Source organism: Rana temporaria, chromosome 9, assembly GCF_905171775.1.
Source record: "Rana temporaria chromosome 9, aRanTem1.1, whole genome shotgun sequence".
Classification (NCBI taxonomy): Eukaryota; Metazoa; Chordata; class Amphibia; order Anura; family Ranidae; genus Rana; species Rana temporaria.
Genome location: NC_053497.1, coordinates 166,845,032 through 166,867,105, shown reverse-complemented (window position 1 = coordinate 166,867,105; position 22,074 = coordinate 166,845,032). Strand labels below are relative to the sequence as shown.

General features: G+C 44.1%; 1 protein-coding gene across 2 annotated transcripts in view; it reads left to right on the top strand.

Annotated features, from left to right (window-relative positions):
* The window catches only part of LOC120914288 (class I histocompatibility antigen, F10 alpha chain-like), an 80,223-nt gene extending 62,201 nt beyond the window's left edge, over positions 1-18,022 (top strand). For both annotated transcript variants that reach the window (XM_040324919.1, XM_040324918.1), the window contains 5 exons: positions 2,586-2,693; positions 3,346-3,387; positions 5,750-5,878; positions 12,311-12,350; positions 17,785-18,022. In XM_040324919.1, the coding sequence (XP_040180853.1) occupies positions 2,586-2,693; positions 3,346-3,387; positions 5,750-5,878; positions 12,311-12,348 (317 nt within the window). In that variant the 3' untranslated portion in view covers positions 12,349-12,350; positions 17,785-18,022. The remainder of the gene's footprint in view (positions 1-2,585; positions 2,694-3,345; positions 3,388-5,749; positions 5,879-12,310; positions 12,351-17,784) is intronic.
* Positions 18,023-22,074: the final 4,052 nt, after the last annotated feature.

The following is a 22,074-nucleotide window of genomic DNA, read 5'->3' as shown; positions in this document are numbered from 1 at the left end:
CTTATTTGTTGAATGTTTTGATGTTGTAGACACGGCCTTTGGTCATACTGTAATTGTATTCTATATTTGGAAAAATAAAAATCTATTGAAAGTAAAAAAAAAAAAAGATTTTTAGTCCTCAGTTTGTTTTATTTTGAAAAGATAAGTTTTTATGTTTAAGTAATTGAAGGATTCTACCAAACCTTTGAAATAATTAGATTTGATGGGGATTCCGAAAATTTGTTTTCGGTTATCGGAGAGTTCCAGTAATAGTTATTGGAGGGAGGGAGGAAGGATTGGAGGTTTTGCTCAACCTCTTGGACACAGAATGTTCCCGTTAGGGGTGTCGGAGAGGTTGATGCACTCCGGATATCTTATCCTTTAATTATTCTAAGTAATTTAATCTGGTACACTCAAATAGTTTTATCCCTTATATAACTTATTGTGTGATAACGCTAGACCTAGGAATTCCTTGATATATAAAAATATTCTGTTTCTCTTTCAAGTTTAAAGTATTACTTTGAAATAGTCTTTTAATTTAGCTTATGTGAACTGCCTTACTTTCACCACATGGTGTAGAGCATATAGGATGGATAGATATAAGTGGCAGTTAATAAGACAGGAATGATTATTATGAATTGAAATGTATTTAAATTATTATATTTCTGCGTGCTATTGACTTATTTCTTGCTAATTTAATACAAATGTATGTATTTATTTTATTGAAAATAAACTTAAATTTGAATGGAAAAAAAAGGAATACACAGGGCCATCTTTAATATTGTTTGGACCCTGTCCACAGCCACCTCTGTACCTCCCCAGTCCACTGCCACCTCTGTATGCCCCCTGTGCACTGCCACCTCTGTATGCCCCCTGTGCACTGCCACCTCTGTATGCCCCCTGTCCACTGCCACCTCTGTATGCCCCCTGTCCACTGCTTCCTTTGTACCCCCAGTCCACAGCCACCTCTGTACCCCCCCCAGTCTACAGCCACCTCTGTACCCCCCCCAGTCTACAGCCACCTCTGTACCCCCCCCCCCCAGTCTACAGCCACCTCTGTACCCCCCCCAGTCTACAGCCACCTCTGTACCCCCCCCCCCCCAGTCTACAGCCACCTCTGTACCCCCCCAGTCTACAGCCACCTCTGTACCCCCCCCAGTCTACAGCCACCTCTGTACCCCCCCCAGTCTACAGCCACCTCTGTACCCCCCCAGTCTACAGCCACCTCGGTACCCCCCCCAGTCCACAGCCACCTCTAACCCCAAGTCCACAGCTACCTCTGTATCCCCCAACTTCATTTATTAGCGGGTGAATGCGGCCATCCATGCATTCACATACATTGAATCTGGCCCTTAAGTGGAAAAGGTTGCTGACTACTGATTTATACCTTTCCAGGGGTGTTATTTCCACAATGATCAAACTAATGCCAGATAATTGTACCGTGTTATTGTTTATGTGGACTGGTAAATTTTATCCTCCATGACCTGCCACCAACATAGAGCACATGTTCATGAAGTGTCAGGTCTATCCTGTACTGACTCATCCATGTGTAATGCCTTGTACACACGACCAGTTTTCCCCGACAAGAAAACTGCAATTTTTTAGATTGGTCGGGTAAAACCGGTCGTGTTTATGCTCCATAGCAGTTTTTCTGATGAGAAAACTGCCCGCCAAAAAATTAGAACCTGCTCTATTTTTTCTTTTTCTTGTCACGAAAACTGCTCTTGTGTATTCTTTTCCGAGAGGAAAAAAAGCGCGTATGCTCAGAATCAAGTATGAGACGGGAGCACTCGTTCTGGTAAAACTAGCGTTCGGAATGGAGATAGCACATTCGTCACGCTGTAATGGACTGAAAAGCACAAGGCTGAAAAACGTGAATCGTCTCTCACCAAACTTTTACTAACACAAGGGTCAGCAAAGGTAGCCCAAAGGGTTGCATCGTTTGAATGGAATGTCCCCAAAGTGGCGTTGTACATGTTGGACGTCAACGCGCTTTGGTCAAACATTTTTTTTTTACTGAACGTGTTGTGACAGGAAGTCAGGTAAATCTGTGGGTGTTTTCACTGACGGGAGATACATTTCTGCCTTGTTCAGACAATACACCAATTGTTATTAGGCGTCGGCTGCAGAAGTAGCCAGAAAAGGTTTAAGGACGTTGGAGAACTTCAGCTGTTCAGAATGAGGCAATTAAGGCCTCTATAAGTAATCCAGAGGATTACCACTGAATTTGCTGCATCCTGAGGCTTTGTGACTAAGGAGAGCAGTAGCAGAAAGTCTTCTGAGGAGGTGATTAATTTTTCTGTGTGAAAAAAACTCAAAAGACTATTGTTTTTCTGCTGTATGACCAGCAGTGTCTGCCCAGCACTAGGCTGTGCCAGACTCCATAGATAGGTTCCGGTGTGGTGAAGGTAGACGCCCCAAGTGGCCAGGGTTTATTTTATGTTTGATTTTGTTTATGCTATTTGGATGCTTGCACTTGTTTCCAGCAAGATGGAAGAATAAACCAAAATCTTTGTTTTCAACCGTGTTCGACTGCCTGTCTGTATAAAACTACACAAATCTGTCAGTAGATCTCACACCATGTTACTTTTGTGTTTCCCTCTCAGATCCCAGCACATCTGACAATACTCCTATAATTATCGGTGTTGTGGTTGTTGGTGCAGTACTTATTATCGGAGCTGTTATTGGATTCCTCATATACAGGAGACGCTCAGGTGAGATTTCTGCACATTACACACCGGAGCTCTATTCATTATATAGCAGAACCAGACATGAGTCCGACAGAGTGATCAGCAGGAAGGCCTTGTACTGTACATGGACAAAGGAGAAAATGAAGTGTCAGCACAGAGGGGTATATAAAGTCCATATGGTTCTGTTATCAAACATTTCTAACCATTGCAACTGCTTCCCACACATACCGTTTTTTTAATTGGCACTTCACTACAGTACAGTTTTTTAATTTTTTTTACTTGACGTGATTGTAGCCGTATTGGTGCAATTGTGACAGAGAAAATTGAGTACTGTCCGTGATACTTCTGAAAAATTGTATGTTAGTGCAAATAAAAAAACAGTATCACGGACAGTACTCAATTTTCTCAATTTTTTACTGAAATGTATACAAACTGGAATTTCAATTTGAGAAAAGATTACCAGCTTTAGTACAGATATTAATATACAGGTTTTGTTCAATAATATCTCAAAGTTTGGGGTGATCAGAAGGCAAAATAATACCAGCAAATCCAGTATAGAGATGGTATAGTTGGTAAATTGTGATTATTACTTCTGACTGACTTCTTGTATATGAAGGGTTTCAAAAACAATTTCCTGGTTCTGGTTCCTAATGTATCAAATTATTTTTTACTTCAGGGAACACGCCTGGTGGTCGCATCATTAATGCTTCGGCTCGCAGTAAGTAACATTATTATGTGTTCTGTCCCCTCTGCAGTGTGTTTATACCATAAAAGCTGAGCTGTAGGGGTGATACATATTGATCTGATATTGAGTGTAGCATGTAGTTGATATTCCTCCTATAAAGTGAGCTTTTATTTTAATTAACCATTTCAATACCGGGCACTTTCATCCGCTTCCTGCCCAGGCCAAGTTTCAGCTTTCAGCGCTGTCATACCATGATTGCTTATAACAGTAAATTTTACTGTTACAAGCTATTGTTTTCTAAATAAAAAATGGTCTTTCAGTGTTTTCTATTGTGATTGGCCAGCTACTCACATGATACAGATGGGTTGTGATTGGCCCTGTATGTCCCTTGTGATCACGGTGACCAATCACAGCGAGCAACACAATTGTACACAATGGGCCAGATTCATAAAGAGATACGACGGTGTATCTCCTGATACACCATTGTATCTCTGACTTAAACTGGTCCTATCTATGCGTCTGATTCATAGAATCAGTTACGCATAGATATGGCTAAGATCCGACAGTGTTACACTGTGTTACACTGTCGGATCTTATTTTCAATTTGAAAATGGCGCCGGGGGCGTTCCCGCTGATTTACGTTGAATAATATGTAAATCAGCGAGATACGCAAATTCACGAACGTACGCGGACCCGACGCAGTGTTCTTACGACGTTTCCGTAGCGGCTTTCCCGGCGTATACTTACCCCTGCTTCTATGAGGCGCAGCCAATGTTAAGTATAGCCGTCGTTCCCGCGCTTTTAATTTTTTTTACGTTGTTTGCGTACGCCGATTCAGAAACCCGCGCGTCGCTAGTTACGCTCACGTCGAAACCACTGACGTCCTAGTGACGTCAGTGGGAGCAATGCACGCCGGGAAATTCCGCGGACGGCGCATGCTCATTTAAATCGGCGCGGGAACGCGCCCGATTTAAATAGTACACTCCCCCTAGCCGCGGAATTTGAATTCCGCTGGGGGATTTACGATCCGCCGCCGCAAGTTTGGAGGTAAGTGGTTTGTGAATTACCCACTTGCCTCGCAAACTTGCGGGAGCGGATCTTAAATCAGGTAGATCGAGCGGATCTAAAAATCCGCTGATCTACGTGAATCTGGCCCAATGAATGGAAGCCATCCATTATGTACAATTACGATAGATATCTGCGCTCACAGAAGGTGAAATTTATCCATAGTAAAAACAATAAAGTTTACAATGGAATATAGAAACAGCAGCCCGCATAAATATTGTTGATTGCAATATTAACTTTATACATTATGTACAATTGTCATGTGATCTGCTGTGATAATTACGCTGCAGCACAACCCATTCGGGGGGGGGGGGGGGGGACATCATATTATGTCCCTCCAGAACGAGAGAGCTAAGTGGTTAAAGAGGCCATGTAGCTAAATCATAAAATTTCTCTTGGGAGAACTAAAGGCTAACATTACTTTAGATTTACACTTATAATAGTTTTTAATAGAAAAGCGGAGGGACTGGCAGGAAAACCGGGGATTTCACACAAAGGAAGCAATACAAAGAGAACAGCAGACTTTCTCATACCAGTACATGGTACAGCAGGCACACATCAGGAATATGAAGTGTTGGGGTCAACATATTCTTTAAAGGCTAACTGAATGTTCAGTTTAAATCCAACATTCCACTTACTGAGTCACACCCAGAGCTCTCCAATCAGCAGAGTAGCTTGAGTTTTAATGATTGCAGACTTAGGCCCCTTTCACACTGGGGCGGGAGGTGCAGTGGCGGTATAGCGCCGCTAAAAATAGCGGCGCTATACCGTCGGAATTGCTGCAGGATTTGGCCGCTAGTGGTGCGGTATTAACCCCCACTAGCGGGCGAAAAAGGGTTAATACCGCCCGCAATACACTTCTGCAGAGGCGCATTGCGGGCGGTATTACCGCGGTTTCCCATTGTTTTAAATGGGAAGGAGTGGTGAAAGAGCGGTATACACGCCGCTCCTCTCACCACTCTAAAGATATTTTTTTTTTCTCTCCTGCCAGAGCATCGCCTCGGTGTGAAAGCCCTCTGGCTTTCACATTGAGAAGGCTGGGCAGGAGGTTTTCAGGCCTCCCCCTCCTCTATTCATAAAAGCCAAAGTATTGCTTCTATGAATAAAGTATGATGTGAATAGAGGACAGGCTGATGATTGGAAGGTTTGCCCTCTCCATTCATACATCTTGTTCATTCATAGAAGCTGTAGTACAGATAATAATAGCTGGGAGGGGCATAGTGGGGCACTCTTAATGAGTAATTGTCACAACTCACAGCTCATTCTATTAAATATCACTGCACTGGTAGATTGTTCATTGTGTGTGGTTTTTTTTTCTCCATTCATTTAGAATTTGAGCCTATCGGAGTGTCTTCGCAAAGCGAGTCCCTGCTTGATACCCTCCATGTAGAAACACCTCTCCATCCACCAGAGAATTCCAATACATCCCAAATCACTGGGACCTGCAGTGTGACCACAAGTGAGACCCATTATCTGTTATTGTCTGTTATCTTTCATCCATTCTGATCTATTGGTGCTCTGTAAATGATATTTTGTACATATAGATGGACTGATCACCCCGGGGAAGGTAAAGTAATCTAGTTTACCCAAGTTATCTGTAAAAATGCCATACCTGCTGAAAAGCGAAGGAGTACTTACCTCTTCTACTCATTACAGTATACAGCAGTGATGCTGAACTTATCAGGAGGAACCCGGGAAAGCTGCAGGTAGGAGAGTTGCTGTAAGTATTCCAATGCTCCTCTGCCGATATGGTATTTTTAAAGATAAAAGGAAGTGACAGTGACTGGTGTAAAGGAGAGAGTGACGGGTGAGTTGAACATTGTGGGGGAAGAAGGGAAAAGTTTAATTCAGCATGAAGTAATACAAATGTGATTTTTGGTTGCCCCATTACCTGTTATACAGTATATTACCTAATTGCTAATTTATATATACATGGTGCAATAGATGTCAGTGACTTACCCGCTGTCTTCAGAATGTTCTCTGATTTGTTAGGATACATGCACATGGGGGCTTTAGCTCATCAGCATCAAATCTCTGTGTTTTTGGACTCCCAGGAGACATAGGTATAGCGTTCCACCCCATTGCCAGCAGCCTATCAACTCTCCGACAGGTTAAATTATGCGGTGGGTGTACAAGGGACATGCAGGGAGGTCAGTGGCTGGTGAGGCACTGGCTAGTATCGGATCCAGATACACACAGGTTACATATTCTGCAAATGTTAGAGCGAGAGAAATAATTCTAGTACCAGACCTCCTCTAACTCTAAACGTGTAACCTGTAAAAAAATTTAAAGCGTTGCCTATGGAGATTTTTAATGTAGCAAAGTCCCGGGGGCCTCTGAAGCCCAATGGTGACCTCCTTCAGTGTAAAGTGGGTTACAAGGCATGGTGGGTGTATTGCAAGATAAACAGGTGGGCGCCAGACACTTTTTGAATGCAAAGAGATTTATTGTCTCTTAAACAGAACTGTGGGAGAGAGGATTAGGGCCAGGACACCCTTAGGTAGATGCAATGTTAATTGGCAGACTCAGAGACTTACATAGGTAGATGGCTATATAGATGAAGGCCTCCAGCCAGATACCAGTTCTGTATAGGTAGGACCGTGGTCCCCTTTTGCAACAATCTTACATAGTTAAATAGTTAGTCAGGTTGAAAAAAGACACAAGTCCATCCAGTTCAACCACAAAAAAACACAGTACAATCCCATACACCCAACTCCATACCCACAGTTGATCCAGGGGAAGGCAAAAAACCCCAGCAGAGCATGATCCAATTTGCTACAGCAGGGGAAAAAATTCCTTACTGATCCCTTAGAGGCAATCGGATGTTCCCCGGATCAACTCTACCTACAAATTTTAGTACTCAGTTATATTATGTACATTTAGGAAAGTATCCAGGCCTTTCGTGTAGCTGTTACTAACAGTAAGGCCCCTTTCAGACGAACGGCAGTTTTACCACAGCTAAAAGCATGTTTATGTTTTGCTGGAATTCAAGACTCCAGGCACAGCGATCAGCTGCATTTGTACAGTGCTTTTAGCTGCGGTTGCGTTTAGCAGCGGCACGATATTGAACGGGGATCAGACTTGGATCCCTGCCTATACCAAGCACTGTGTCTAGTATGAATCTTGAGGGGGAACTCCACGCCAAATTTCAACTAAAAAAAACGGCATGGGTTCCCCCTACAGGAGCATACCAGGCCCTTGGGTCTGCTATTGATTTTAAGGAGACACCCTCTGCACCCAAAAAACGGCGTGGGGGGTCCCCCAAAATCCATACCAGACCCGTATCCGAGCAGCAGCCCGGCCGGTCAGGAAAGGGGTGGGGACGGGCGAGCGCCCCCCCCCCTCCTTAACCGTGCCAGGCCGCATGCCCTCAACATAGGGGGGTAGGTGCTTTGGGGTAGGGGGGCGCCCTGTGCCCCCCCCACCCCAAAGCACCCTGTCCCCATGTTGATGAGGACATGGCCTCTTCCCGACAACTCTGGCCGTTGGTTGTCGGGGTCTGCGGGAAGAGAGCTTATCGGAATCTGGGAGACCCCTTTAATAAGGGGGCCCCCAGATGCCGGCCCCCCACCCTAGGTGAATGAGTATGGGGTACCCCTACCCATTCACCTGGCGGAATAAAAAAAAAAAACACACGACACAGGGTAAAGTAATTTATTAGTCAGCTCCGGGGGCCCCCCCTCTCTTCTTTAGCTCTTTCACGAGGGGGGGCTGCTTCTTCGATGTCTTCTGGGGGGGGTGATGTGCCGCTCTTCGCCGCCGTCTGGTTCTCTTCCGCCGGGAGGGGGGGCGCTTTTATAAAAGCGCCCCCCCCCCTTTCGGGCTTCCTCCGACGTGTTCGGCGGGGGTGAACCGTCTTCTGTCGCCGTCTGCTGCTGCTTCTTGTTCTCCTTCTGTCGCCGTCTTCTCCTTCTCCTCCTTCTTCTTCAATGTTGACACGTCGCTTCCTCCCGCTGTAATGGCAGGTGCGCGGCTCGCACCGATCTATATAGGCCTCTTATGACGTCACAGTCCCAGCATGCTCCGGTACCGACCCACGCCTATATAGATCGGTGCGAGCCGCGCACCTGCCATTACAGCGGGAGGAAGCGACGTGTCAACATCGAAGAAGAAGAAGGAGGAGAAGCAGAAGGAGACGATGGTAGAAGACGGCGACAGAAGGAGAAGAAGAAGCAGCAGTAGACAACGCCAAATGAAGAAGAAGCAGCAGCAGACGGCGACAGAAGACGGTTCACCCCCGCCGAACACGCCAAAAGCGCCCCACCCGGCGGAAGAGAACAAGACGGCGGCGAAGAGCGGCACATCCCCCACCAGAAGACATCAAAGAAGCAGCCCCCCCTCGTGAAAGAGCTAAAGAAGAGAGGGGGGCCCCCGGAGCTGACTAATAAATTACATTACCCTGTGTCGTGTGTGTGTGTTTTTTTTTTTTTTTTTTTTTTTATTCCGCCAGGTGAATGGGTAGGGGTACGATGTACCCCATACTCATTCACCTAGGGTGGGGGGCCAGCATCTGGGGGCCCCCTTATTAAAGGGGTCTCCCAGATTCCGATAAACTCCCTTCCCGCAGACCCCGACAACCAACGGCCAGGGTTGTCGGGAAGAGGCCCTGTCCTCATCAACATGGGGACAGGGTGCTTTGGGGTGGGGGGGCACAGGGCGCCCCCCCTGCCCCAAAGCACCTACCCCCCCATGTTGAGGGCATGCGGCCTGGCAGGTTAAGGAGGGGGGGCGCTCGCCCGTCCCCACCCCTTTCCTGACCGGCCGGGCTGCTGCTCGGATACGGGTCTGGTATGGATTTTGGGGGACCCCCCCACGCCGGTTTTTCAGCGCAGGGGGTGTCTCCTTAAAATCCATAGCAGACCCAAGGGCCTGGTATGCTTCTGTAGGGGGAACCCATGCCGGTTTTTTAGTTGAAATTTGGCGTGGAGTTCCCCCTCAAGATTCATACCAAACGCAGCTGACACAGTGCACTGCGATTACCTGCGGTTATGTGCCGATAGCTGCGGGATTTCGCAGCTGGACACATCCAGTTCTATTTTTTCTATCCGCACAAAACCGCGGGGAAAAACATCGCAGGTAACTGTAGTGTGTGAATGATGTCATAGGAAAGCATTGTGTGCTTCTAGCTGCGGTAAAATCCGCAGCTAAAAGCACCATTCTATCCGTCCGTCTGAAAGGGGCCTAAAGGTATTCAATGATCTGAAACACAGTTCTCTTTACCCCACACTCACTCACTGTGGGTCTTCTCTCAACAAGCTCCCAGTCTCTCTCACTAGACTTCAGATCCACTAGCCACTGGATCCCCTGAGATTTTTCACTGTACTACTTGGTATATTCCTCAAGCGTCACCCCCGCTTCACTGCTGGGTGTCTGGCTTGGCACTCACAGATACTCCTCAAGCTTCACCCCCGCTGACACGTTGGGTCCCTGGTTTGGCACTCCACAAGCATCACCTCTGCTCTTCCGCTTGGTCCCTGACTTGGCACTTGCTGATGCTTTCCCACTTCTTCACTATCCCCAGTTGGCAAAAAGTCTGTCCTGGTACTGGTCTCAGCTTACTTACAATGGTCTCCGGGGGCAAGGTGGATGGTCGCTTTGTGGCGACAGCTTCCCCTCTCCCTCCGACCACTACTGGTTCCCCAGCCCAGCAGAATCGTCACTTCTGGTTGGACTACAAGCCCGCAGTCCCAACTCTCCACTACCTCTGGATAGGATCTCAGATAGCCTAGCAGCCAGATGTCCCTGGGATAGGCCTTAGGTTTCTGGCCTAGCAGCAATAACGACAAACATCCACCCAGACAGCTGTCCAGGTGGCACAGAACCCCCCGATCACCTGACTCCACCCAAATAAATAGGTCCTCACAGAAAATCCCTGCCCATTGGCTGAGACACCCCATTCATTCCTAATCTGTCCTTGCAATGCCCTCGTCTTATCTAATGTCACCAGATACCTGGCTATCTAGCGACAGAAAGAGAGAAGTGCAGCAATTCCATAATTGGGGTGAAATCAATTGACCTCCTAACAATTGGCAAAAGGCAACTAACGCTTGGCAAATAAATGTAATAGCAACCCTGCCTAAACATTAGGGTGCTACATCAAGTACTGAAGTTTGGCGCAATTCCACAAGTGTGCACAATTTTAAAGCGTGACATGTTAGGTATCTATTTACTCGGCGTAACATCATCTTTCATAGTATACAAAAAAATCTGGCTAACTTTAGTGTTTTTTATTATTATTTATGCGCAAATACTGTGTGACATAAAAAGTTGCAACATGCGCCATGTTTGGGGTGTCGTAGCAATAATACGCTTTTCCTCTAGCAAAATAATTTCCTTGCGCTTAAAAGCACAAGTATAGCTCTCTTATATAATGCCGGGGTCAGCGCTGGAGAATCTCTTAGTAACACAGACACAGATGCTGGTATTACATTGAGCTTAGCCGAGTCCTCCTGTAGGATTGCCAGCTCCCTTTATTTATGTCAATTTGAGTAACAAAAGAAGGCGGTGGCTTTACAAAACAGCCAATCAGACATGTTGTATACTTTCAAAAGAACCAATCACAGACATGTGATTCAAACAATGTTTAGTAGTGGTTTGTGCAAACGGCTGCGATCAGTGACCATGCTATGTGAGACACAAAGGAATCAGGAAGCATGGCTGCACAGAGCCGTGTGCAAACCAAACCATTGCCATTGTTGCAAAACCATACTTAAATCATGGATCAGATAACCATAATTTTCGTATAGTTATCCTACAGTTTCCATGTACGCAGATCTGTCCACTCGGAGTCATTTAATGCAGTCGACAAGAAGTGGCCAGTCCCTTGCTGAGGCATAAATTAACGTCCCTAAAAGGAGCGTGCAAATCTGCTGTGTCCATGAAAAGGTGTTTGCGCCAAAGGCCTTCCACCAACGTCTGTATGTGTGAATTCGCTCACCTGAGCGCATTACCGCAAAACCGACAGTGGGGGGACATCTGACAACATACATTTATAGAATTTTCCACAACAGGGGTTATGAGTAATTTTCGAGCAAAAAAATTATTTTACATGTAGGAGAAAAGTGTCAGAATTGGCCTGGGTGGCAAGGGGTTAATTACCATAAGTGATACACAAATAATTATTATATATAATTAAGGCAATTCACTATAATTTCAAAATCTGTACTCAAGCAGGTGGCTTAACGGACAAATCACTGAAGTTTTTGAAGTTATAACTTCCAACCAGTAATTTTACAGTAAATAGATATATAATAAATTATTATGTTATGACATATAGCATAATAATATATGATTTAGCTTGATTAAACAGTACTTTTTTTTAGCATTCTTCCTCTTAACTGTGTGAGAAAAACATGGGATTGTGGGTAAATCTTCTACCCATAAACTCATGCTTTTTCATTCTAGTTAAGAGAGCTGGGCTGGAAGGGAGTAAAAGACACATTCCCCCTTCTATGACACTGCAGTAAGAGGCGTGCCTCGTCTGCAGCATTTTTATTGGACAGCTGGGGCCAATGGTACTTTAGCATTGGTCCAACGCTCCAAGCTGTCCATTGAGCACAAGTAGCCCCATATCTCCGGAACCATAGGTCACAGGAGTCCCAAATGTTGACCAGTGGTGGGGTAGGACCCCAGGTCGCTGAGCTACAACCCTCAAAGCCGAGTTATATTTTTTATTTTTATTTTGGTTCATGGCAGGTGAGGCTCTGCCCCACTTGCCTCCCCAGACTGCACGTCACTGAAGGTGTATGTACCCCCCAGATTTCTGTGGGAAGTGACAGTGATGGGCCAAACTATCTGTGTACATAAGGCCTTACAGTAGCTCTATGAGGATGGACACGCATATCTCTATAGGCCGAAACTAACCATATTTTTCAACACTTCCTCTCTGCAGTCAATGAAGAGAATGCTTCTAATGTATCCAGCAACTAAATGTGAGTCTCTGAATGTCATTACCCAGCTCTCTGCTTTGTATTTCATATGTTTATGCCTCTTGTTTATTTATGTTGTATGTACAGAACCTCGTATGTTTGTAGTATGTGTCATCGATTATCACATTGCTGTGACATCATTCTTTATCCCCGTGAAATGAACATTACCTGTTTATAAAACTACAGCCATATTTTATTTCACATGTTGCCTTATCACTACCTTGAATAGCTTATTTCCCTGCTCATTGAAACTCACATTTATTGCCAACCCGAAAGGTGTTTTAAGGAGAAAAAAACTCCATATGATATTCCTGATTAAATAGTCAAAATACCATAAAAATCCTTTATTTATTTGTTACAGGTACTTCATTTACGCAACATTTTATCCTTCTCTCAAGAAGCTTACAATCTAATTTCCCTAAGACCACTTTCACACTGAGGCGCTTTCACGCTACAAAAAGTGCCTAAAAACCTCACGAAAACTTATTTCCATTAAAATCAATGAATGCTTTCACACTGGGGCAGTGTGCTGGCAGGGCTGTGAAAAAATCCCCTCTCCATTGAAATTAATGGAAAGCTCTTAAAATGCACCTGAAAATCGCTTCAAAAGCGCTCAGTGTTTTTACTGGCAGTTTAGAAGCGCCTCAGTGTGAAAGTAGCCTAACTCATATTCATACATATACAAGGGACAATTTAGACAGAAGCCAATTAACCTACCAGCATGCTTTTGGATTGTGGGAGAAATCCGGAATACCCAGAGGAAATCCATGCAGGTGCAGGGAGAACATGCAAACTCCAGAACGTTGGTACCATGGTTGGGATTCAAACTAATGACCCCAGTGCTGCTAGGTGGAAGTGCTAATCACTTAGCCACTGTGTTGAAATATTGTGTGCACAGTACATTTTTAGGTGTGTGTGGTAAGTTTTTTTTTGTGATGTGTGTAGCATTGTTTTTAGTAAACTAAACAAAATTCTCACATGTCAAAATGTTGCACCTTTGTGATGTGAGGCCTTTACAATTTTCATGTGAAGGAGCAAAATTTTTTATCAATGACTGCCAAAGGGTCACTCACTCCACCCGGATCTGTAATATCCCTTATAGGTAGAGACTGGTGGGCTGGAATCTTATCTCTCTTGGGGTCTCCAACAGTGACATCTCTTCCTCTGAGCTCACAGCTTCATTTCCCGTAGTGTCTGAGAGCAACATGAACACTCTGTGCAGAAATATAAATAGGATCCTACAGGGAGAATGAGATCCACCTATTAGATACATCAGGTGTGAGGACCTGTCTACCTAGGTCACCATATAAGGGATCAGTAATATGACATCTTCCCATATCTAATACTGAAAAATCAATTTTGGGTGATCTCATACTTTAATAGAAGATGTCGGAAAATATAATGGAATCATCAGATTTAAAGGAGTTTAATGGTCACAGCATACACTTTCATTTTATAACATCAGAATTGTAATTACATTACAACTGTTATTCTTGATAATCCAGTATAAGCTTATTAAAAAAATCATCCTTTCATGTTGGGAGTTCTGCCTATCTGTGGGCAATCTCTTTGCACAACTTCCTGGATTCCCTGCATGCTTTGCAGCTTCTCCTCTGCTGTTTACTTTCCATTTCTAAGGACCACATATCCCATAGTACCGTGCTGCCTGCAAGAAGTGATTCCTGTACTGACTCCGCCTCCTGAAACTCCTCCTCTCAGCACCTCTGTAGTACAGAAGGCAGGCACTGTGAAACGTGTGACACAGCAGTCCCTACTCACAGGGCATAGTGACTACGTGTGACAATAACATTTATTTTAAGATCTGAGAAAACCAAGTTTGTTTTCTTCATATCAGACACAAACTGTGGAGCCCCTCACCATGTGTAGGTGAAATACTAAGGCGATACATATACACCCACCACAATCCGGCCACCCAGGACCTCACAAAAAACACAAAGGAGAGGTACTGTATATCAAGCTCATCCACTATAGTCAAGAGACAGACGGGGATGGAATTACTAAATAGTGGATTCTCTATTCATGTGTCACACACACCATCACCGGGGGGAAATTATCTAGTCAATTACCCTCCCGGAGTGTTCCTCTGAATTTAATGAAGGCAAATAACAAAACATAGAAACAGAGGGTTTTCCAAAAAAGAAATTCTTCAGTGAGAAACAACTGGTGGGACTATAATTAATTTATTGTATGTCCGCAAGTAAACAGTTTTACAAAAATACAAAATTTGAGGAGAAACATACCCACCTTAATTTAAAAAGAAACTCGTCTAAAATAAGGACACAGGTGGCCACCACAACAGGCATATACATCACACAGGTCTTCTCATATGAATACTCTTTTTAGTTATGGTCTAAAGCCCTATATTAGTGTAAATAGAGGATTTCCTCATTAGTTGGATGGGTGAGGCTAGTCTTGGCATTGAGAGTTCATTGTTGGGCTCCAAAAAAATACACCATTCAGTCACAAAGATGTATCCACACCGTATCGGGGCAACACATTAGTAATATACGCTGTTCACAAACTATAACCAGATAAAGCTTATGAAAGTCTTATCTACGAGCAGTTAGAAACAGTTGGAAGCAAAGTGACTGTTTGAGGAAACAGGCGGCTAGGTACAGGTATACATCCCCTCAGTACTTGTGGGGGTAAATACAGCTTACCGCTAGACGTCTTCTTAAGTCACAGCCCGTTGCACAGGCATTCAAAACAAGTGTTCATTCAAGTAAAAAGCAATTCAAAACCATTCTATATGTTAGCGATGCTTTAGCATGTACTAGTTTTTGTCTGTTTCAGGAGAGCAATGTCCGTACAGGTAAACCTTCCTTGTAGACAGTGCAGCATGGTAAGGTGTGAACCAGCATGATGTGTAGCGTCTTCCCAAGGCTGTGCGCTGTGTGGGAATGGAGCCGGTAAAAAGGAGAGTAGATGGGATGGTTAGCTATGCGGGTGGAACATGCATGTCCTCACCACAGTAAGCGTGATAGAATGATGCTTACGAGTTTCGCTTGTTCCCAAGCTTCATCAGAGCATGCACAGTACACCTCCACGAGTCCTTTTATACCCTAAGTGCCCTTTCACACGGGGTGGATCAGTAATGATCCGCCTCCGTGTGTCCACTTTGCTCAGCTGGGATCCTCCGTATATCCCCGCTGAGCCATCGGATGACAGGGCGGTCCCCGCACACTGTGCAGGGACCGCCCTGTCTTTTCCCCGCTCTCTCCTATGGGGGGATCGGATGAACACGGACCATGTGTCCGTGTTCATCCGATCCAATCCGCAGACGGAAGAAAAAATAGGACATTCTTCCGTCTGCAAAATCGGATCTTTGCGGAGGCGTGTGATTACGGGTGTCAGCGGATAATTATCCGCTGACACCCGCAATCACATAGGGACCAATGTATGTCCCTTTTTCATCCGCAAACGGATGGATGAAAAAGCGGACATACGGTCCGCACGTCTGAAAGGGGCCTAAGTGTTTGGTTGTCAATTAGGCAAGATTATAGGCTCACAGGGTCATTTATATCAGATAACACACTTAGTAATCATATAGGGCACATAGGAAGAAGGCGATCCATGGTGCAAGGTGCATCCGTTCTGTCCGGTATATGGTCTCACATGTACCGTATGTACAGCTGTTCCCCTATGTTGACAGGACTAATTGTTTCAATTGGAAATTACATCTAATACAGAGCAGTAGCAGTTACCATAGCAGTGAATATATTGTGTCACCAGGTAGCAGGTGACTTCACAGCTGATGACTGAGTAACCCAGTAATGAATTTATGAATTATAGATTCCCTTTGAAAACTGACCATCCCCGTCATGTGTACACTCTAGCGCTTAGGTGAACTTCCATGTACCTGGGGAAATATGTGAAATAATAGCTACGGTTCCAGAAATACAGACGGGTTACATTTGTTGTTAAGTCCCCGTGGCTGCATACTGTCTAAATTGAAAATCCCAATTTTTTTCGTTTTTGATAGAGGATTTTGTCAAACTCGCCTCTCCTAGGGGGCAGATTGAGTCTGTAAATCCCCTTGCAGGTGAGGCCGTCCAGTTCGCCTCCATGATATTTGAGAAATTGCAAAGAGAGAGATCGTTCATTGTCCTTTTTAACGATGGTCTGGATGTGCTCACCAACTCTGACCCTAAGTTGTCTCTTATTCTTGCCCACGTAAATTTTACTGCATGGGCAAGACAACATATAAACAACACGAGTGGTAGAACAATTAATAAAATTACTGATTTTGAAACGCTTAGTTCCATCAGAGTTGGCAAACACATCCGTCTTGTCCACGTATTTGCAGATGGAGCATCTACCGCAGGCATACATGCCCTTCAATGTTGGCAAGTCTGTCAGCCAGTTAGATTTGGTCAATTTTAGATATTCAGAATGCACCAAGCTATCTTTCAGATTAGGAGATCTCCTGGCGTTAAGAAGAGGGCGGTCACCAACGATGCTTTCCAAAACTGGTGCTTCTGACAAAATATGCCAATGGTGACCAAGAATATTTTTGACCTGGTCCCATTGTGCACCACACTTTGTGATTATGCGTATTGGGGCTTGTTGTTGAATCCTCGTATTCACCGACCTCTTCTTATCCAGGAGTTCTTTCCTATCAGTTCGAAGGGCCCTCCTATTCGCCTTGCGTATACATCCATGGGAGTATCCCCTTCACGAAACCTACCATACAATTCTTGGGCTTCCACCCTGAAGTCATCCTCACTTGAGCAGTCCCTCCTAGTTCGGAGGAACTACCCAATAGGGATCCCATGTATCAATGTTCTTGGATGGTGGCTAGTGGCAAATAGTAGGGTGTTTGCAGCTGTTTCCTTCCTGAATGTTTTTGTAGACAGCCTATTGTTGTCTGCATAGATTGTCAAATCAGGGAAGGAAAGGGTTTTTGGATCCCAGGAGAAGGTAAGATTAATATTTCTTTTGTTGGAATTAAGTTCAACAATGAAGGCAAAAAGGTCCAGGGGTGTCCCCCCCCCCAAATCATGATCACGTCATCAATGTACCTTGATGAGGCGTACACGACCTCATCCTCCCATAGTCCCAGGTGGAGACAGGCATAGGATGGGGCCCATGGGGCTCCCATCGAAGTACCCCTTATTTGCTGGTAGTTGACACCCAGGAATTGAAAACAGTTGTGTTCCAGCATAAACTCATCACAGTATATATTGCAGCACTGGAAATATGGTGCAGCAAACATGAAAAAATGTTAAAGTTATATAAAATACTTTATGGTAAATATTACAATAACTAATAATATGAGCTCACATATTCCCTTTACATTGGGTCCTGTTGGAGGAAAGGTGACAATCAAGGTGTCAGTTCAGAGGTTCTGGTCACTACAAAGACTTCTGTCATTTGCATAAAAGTACAACCAAAAAATGTAATTTTTTTTTTACAGGATGAAAAGTTTCTGAAGATCATCAACAAAGAGACTGAACATGCTGAGCCCGTTATGCTTTGAATCTGTCAGCTTGTTTTAGCTTTTATTCTCTACTTTAAAGTGGACCTGTCTTCTAATGAATAATTAGCACTTTCTTCAGGAAGTTTGGATATAAACATGTTTTTTAGATGTACGTGTTCTATTTTTCTAAATAAGTTTTAGCTTTCTGATAAAGAACCAACACTTTTTATACAAATGTTGTATGGATAATGGTTTTTATTGGTGCCTGTTGCCCAATTACAACTATTCTATCTTACTTCCTGTTCTGGCTAAAGCCGCGTACACACGACCATTTTTAATGTCCTAGAAAAAACAATGTTTTTCTCGACGGGATTCTTGTCAAGCATGCCTTGCATACACATGATCGTGAAAAAAAAAATGCTCGAGCAAAGCGCGGTGACGTACAACACGTACAACGGCACTATAAAGGGGAAGTTCCATTCAGATGGCGCCACCCTTTGGGCTGCATTTGCTGATTTTGTGTTAGTAAAAGTTTGATGAGAGACGATTCACTTTTTTTTAGTCTTTGTGCTTTTCAGTCTGTTACAGCGAGACAAATGTGCTATCTCCATTACAAACGCTAGTTTTACCAGAACGAGTGGTACAGCAGATTACATGTAAGATTTGTATATCTGCCCATGTGTAGCCATACAAGGCCCTTCCTCAGTTAGCCAATCCCTGCAGGTTTGTTTCTTCAACATCTGGAGGCAGCCAATGGATATTCAAGTATGTTTGTGCTTGTACAGTTATCATCAATGCCCAGACTGGGGAACTTGAGATTCTTGCGACAATCTGCCAGAATTCTTTACATTTCCAAAGATGTGCACTGGTCAGTTATACCTCACGTGTTGGTCTGACTCCCATTTCCATATACTTTTGATACCTAGATCCAGGGCTTTTTTTCAGGTGGAACTCAGCTCCACCACCTCTGGCTCAGACCCTTTGGTGCCTTCTCACAACAATCACTTGTAGACACAAAAGTCCGGTTTCTGTGTTTACAAGTGACAGCTCTGCACTCTGCTCTGTGTAATGCAATCCTGATATTTAATGCCTCTTTAAGACCCTCCTACTGCTTCTGAAATGTTGGGGGGGGGGGGGGGTTTGGAGGGGTCGTGGTTGAGTTCTAGCACCTATTGTTTGAGAACTGATGCAGATGAACTGTGAGCACCGAACTTTAGAATGCTGGCAAGGTAAAGACTCACCATAGAGCTGTGGCAAACTGGATGGGAGGGAAATGTCATGGACTGCAAAGGAGCTCAGGATCAACAGATCCCACCCTTCCAGTGGAAAGGGGGCACTTTATTTAACTAACACATTATAGTTTTCTGCTCATAATGACAGGTTCTCTTTAAAGCTTCAGCCGATATTATATGGTGTTGGTTTTGTTAACTATCACAGATCTTTATTACACAAGATTTATGCCATCAATTAAACTACAATATTTTCTTCTGAGATGTGTTGTGTTTGTCCTTTTATAGTGTCCACATTTATACTCAGTTTCCTTTTTATTTGCTTTTATGTGATAAAGTATCTTCTGTATTACAAGGCAAAACTGCACTGAAGTAAACTTGGCAGACAGGGAATGTATGGAAATAAAAACAGCATGGACATTATTCTGTATGGTCAGGTCTGGTGCATGGGCAGGTTTCACTGAACACTGAGAGTGCAGGAGAGGAGTATAATAACTGGTTCACACTGGGGCAGCCTGGGATCCGACTTCAAATCGCCTCAAGTTGCCATAAGTCACGCGGTCGAAAAAATGAATGGAAGTGAATGGGAGAAGTCTTAATGTACACTACTGAAGTCGCTCCGACTTCAGAAAAGGTCCCTGTACTACTTCAATCCGACTTCTAGGCAACTTGTACCCATTGATTTCAATGAAAGTTGCCTCAGAAGTCGGATCAGTGTCTAAACTAAAGCAACAATACAGGAACATAACATACATTTCTCAGGCAAACACCTCCCTCCCCCCCACAGAGCTGATTGTTGTTTGATTGACCACTGGAAAGCCTACTGTCCTGGAGGCGACTTGAAGTTGCCTTGTAAGTTGCCTGATGATTCATACTCAAGTTGTGTCCAAGTTGCCTCCCAAAGTGGTGCTAGAAGTCGTGTTGCCCCTGTGTGAATGGGCTCTAAATGTACAGTCAGGACAGGATAGATGGAAATGATTGTACACGGAATGTGACTATAGGGGGGTATTTTCTGGGGGTGTGGATTGCAGAATCTAAGGTGGACCCTTAAATCTGTACTGATGCTGTAATCCATACAGCAACCTGCTTGGCGAGAGCAAGTTTCTTGGATAAGCTGAGAAATGTTTACAGAATATGTCCATCTGAATGTGATTAAAGGATAAGTTCACCTTTAAAAAAATTATAAATGAACATATGCAGATAAAAAGGTGAATGTATTTTTTTCTAAGGACAGAGCTCGGAGCTGGCTCCCGCGACGGGAGCCGCGGAGAGCGAATATCGCCGATGCCGAGCCGCTGGAATCTACAATATCGGAGTCACCTACTATACATAGTAGACGAGGTTGAAAAAAGACATAAGTCCATCAAGTCCTATATTGAATATCTCTGTATGTTGTGGTCTTATCTAATAGTTTTTTTTTTAATTATCAATTACTCCCCGCTGAAACCACTCCGTATGGAAGGGAATTCCATATCCTAACCCTCTACGCATTTTAAGGTTAAAACATTTTCTTCTAATTTTAGTTAATGGCCGCTTGTCTTATTAAATTCCCTTACATGGAAATGTTTTATCCTTATTGTGGGGTCACCAGTACGGTATTTGTACATTGAAATCATATCCCCTCTCAAGCGTCTCTTCTCCAAAGAGAATAAGTTCAGTGCTTGCAACCTTTCCTTATAACTAATGTCCTCCAGTCCCTGTATTAATTTTGTTGCCCTTCTCTGGACTTTCTCCAGTTCCAGCACATCCTTCTTGAGGACTTGTGCCCAGAACTGGACGGCAAACTCCAGGTGCGGCCGGACCAGAATTTTGTAGAGCGGGAGAATTATTGTTTTATCTCCGGAGTTAATCCCCTTTTTAATGCATGCCAATATTCTGTTTGCTTTGCTTACAGCAGCTTGGCATTGCATGCCATTGCTGAGCCTGTCATCTACTAGGATCCCCAGATCCTTTTCCATCCTAGATTTCCCCAGAGGTTCTCCCCCTAGTGAGTAGATTGAAATCATATTTTTGCCACCCAAATGCATTATTTTACATTTTTCCACATTAAACCTCATTTGCCATGTAGTTGCCCACCCCATTCATTTGTTCAGATCTTCTTGCACGCTTTCCACATCCTGCGGAGAAGTTATTGCCCTGCTTAGCTTAGTATCGTCCACAAATTCAGAGATTCAACTGTTTACCCCATCCTCCAGGTCGTTTATGAACAAATTAAATAGGATTGGTCCCAGCACAGAACCCTGGGGGACCCCACTTTCCACCTCTGCCCATTCCGAGTACTCCCTATTTATCACTACCCTCTGAACTTGCCCCTGTAGCCAATTTTCAATCCATGTACTCACTCTATGGTCCGAGCCAACTCACCTTACTTTGTACAGTAAACATTTATAGGGGAACTGTATTAAATGCCTTTGCAAAATCCAGATACACCACGTCTTCAGGCCTTCCTTTATCTAGATCTGGGATATGCAATTAGCGGACCTCCAGCTGTTGCAAAACTACAAGTTCCATCATGCCTCTGCCTCTGGGTGTCATGCTTGTGGCTGTCAGTCTTGCTATGCCTCATGGGACTTGTAGTTCAGCAACAGCTGGAGGTCCGCTAATTGCATATCCCTGATCTAGATGGTAGCTCCCCTCCTTGTAGAAGGTTAATGGATTGGTTTGGCAAGAACGATTCTTCATGAATCCAGGCTGATTACTGCTAATGATACTGTTGTCATTACTAAAATCTTGTATATAGTCCCTTTTCATCCCCGCCAAGAGCTTGCATACAATTGATGTTAGGCTAACTGGTCTGCAATTCCCAGGGATGTATCTTGGTCTTTTTTTAAATATTGGTTCTACATTGTCTTTTCTTCAATCAGCTGGTACTATTCGAGTCAGTAGACTGTCAGTAAAAATTAGGAACAATGGTCTGGCAATTACTTGACTGAGTTCCTTAAGGGCCCTCGAGTGCAAGCCATCTGGTCCCAGTGACTTATTAATGATACGTTTTTCAAGTCTATTTCTAATTCTGACCTCTGTTAGCCATGAGGGTGCTTCCTGTGGCGTGTGATTA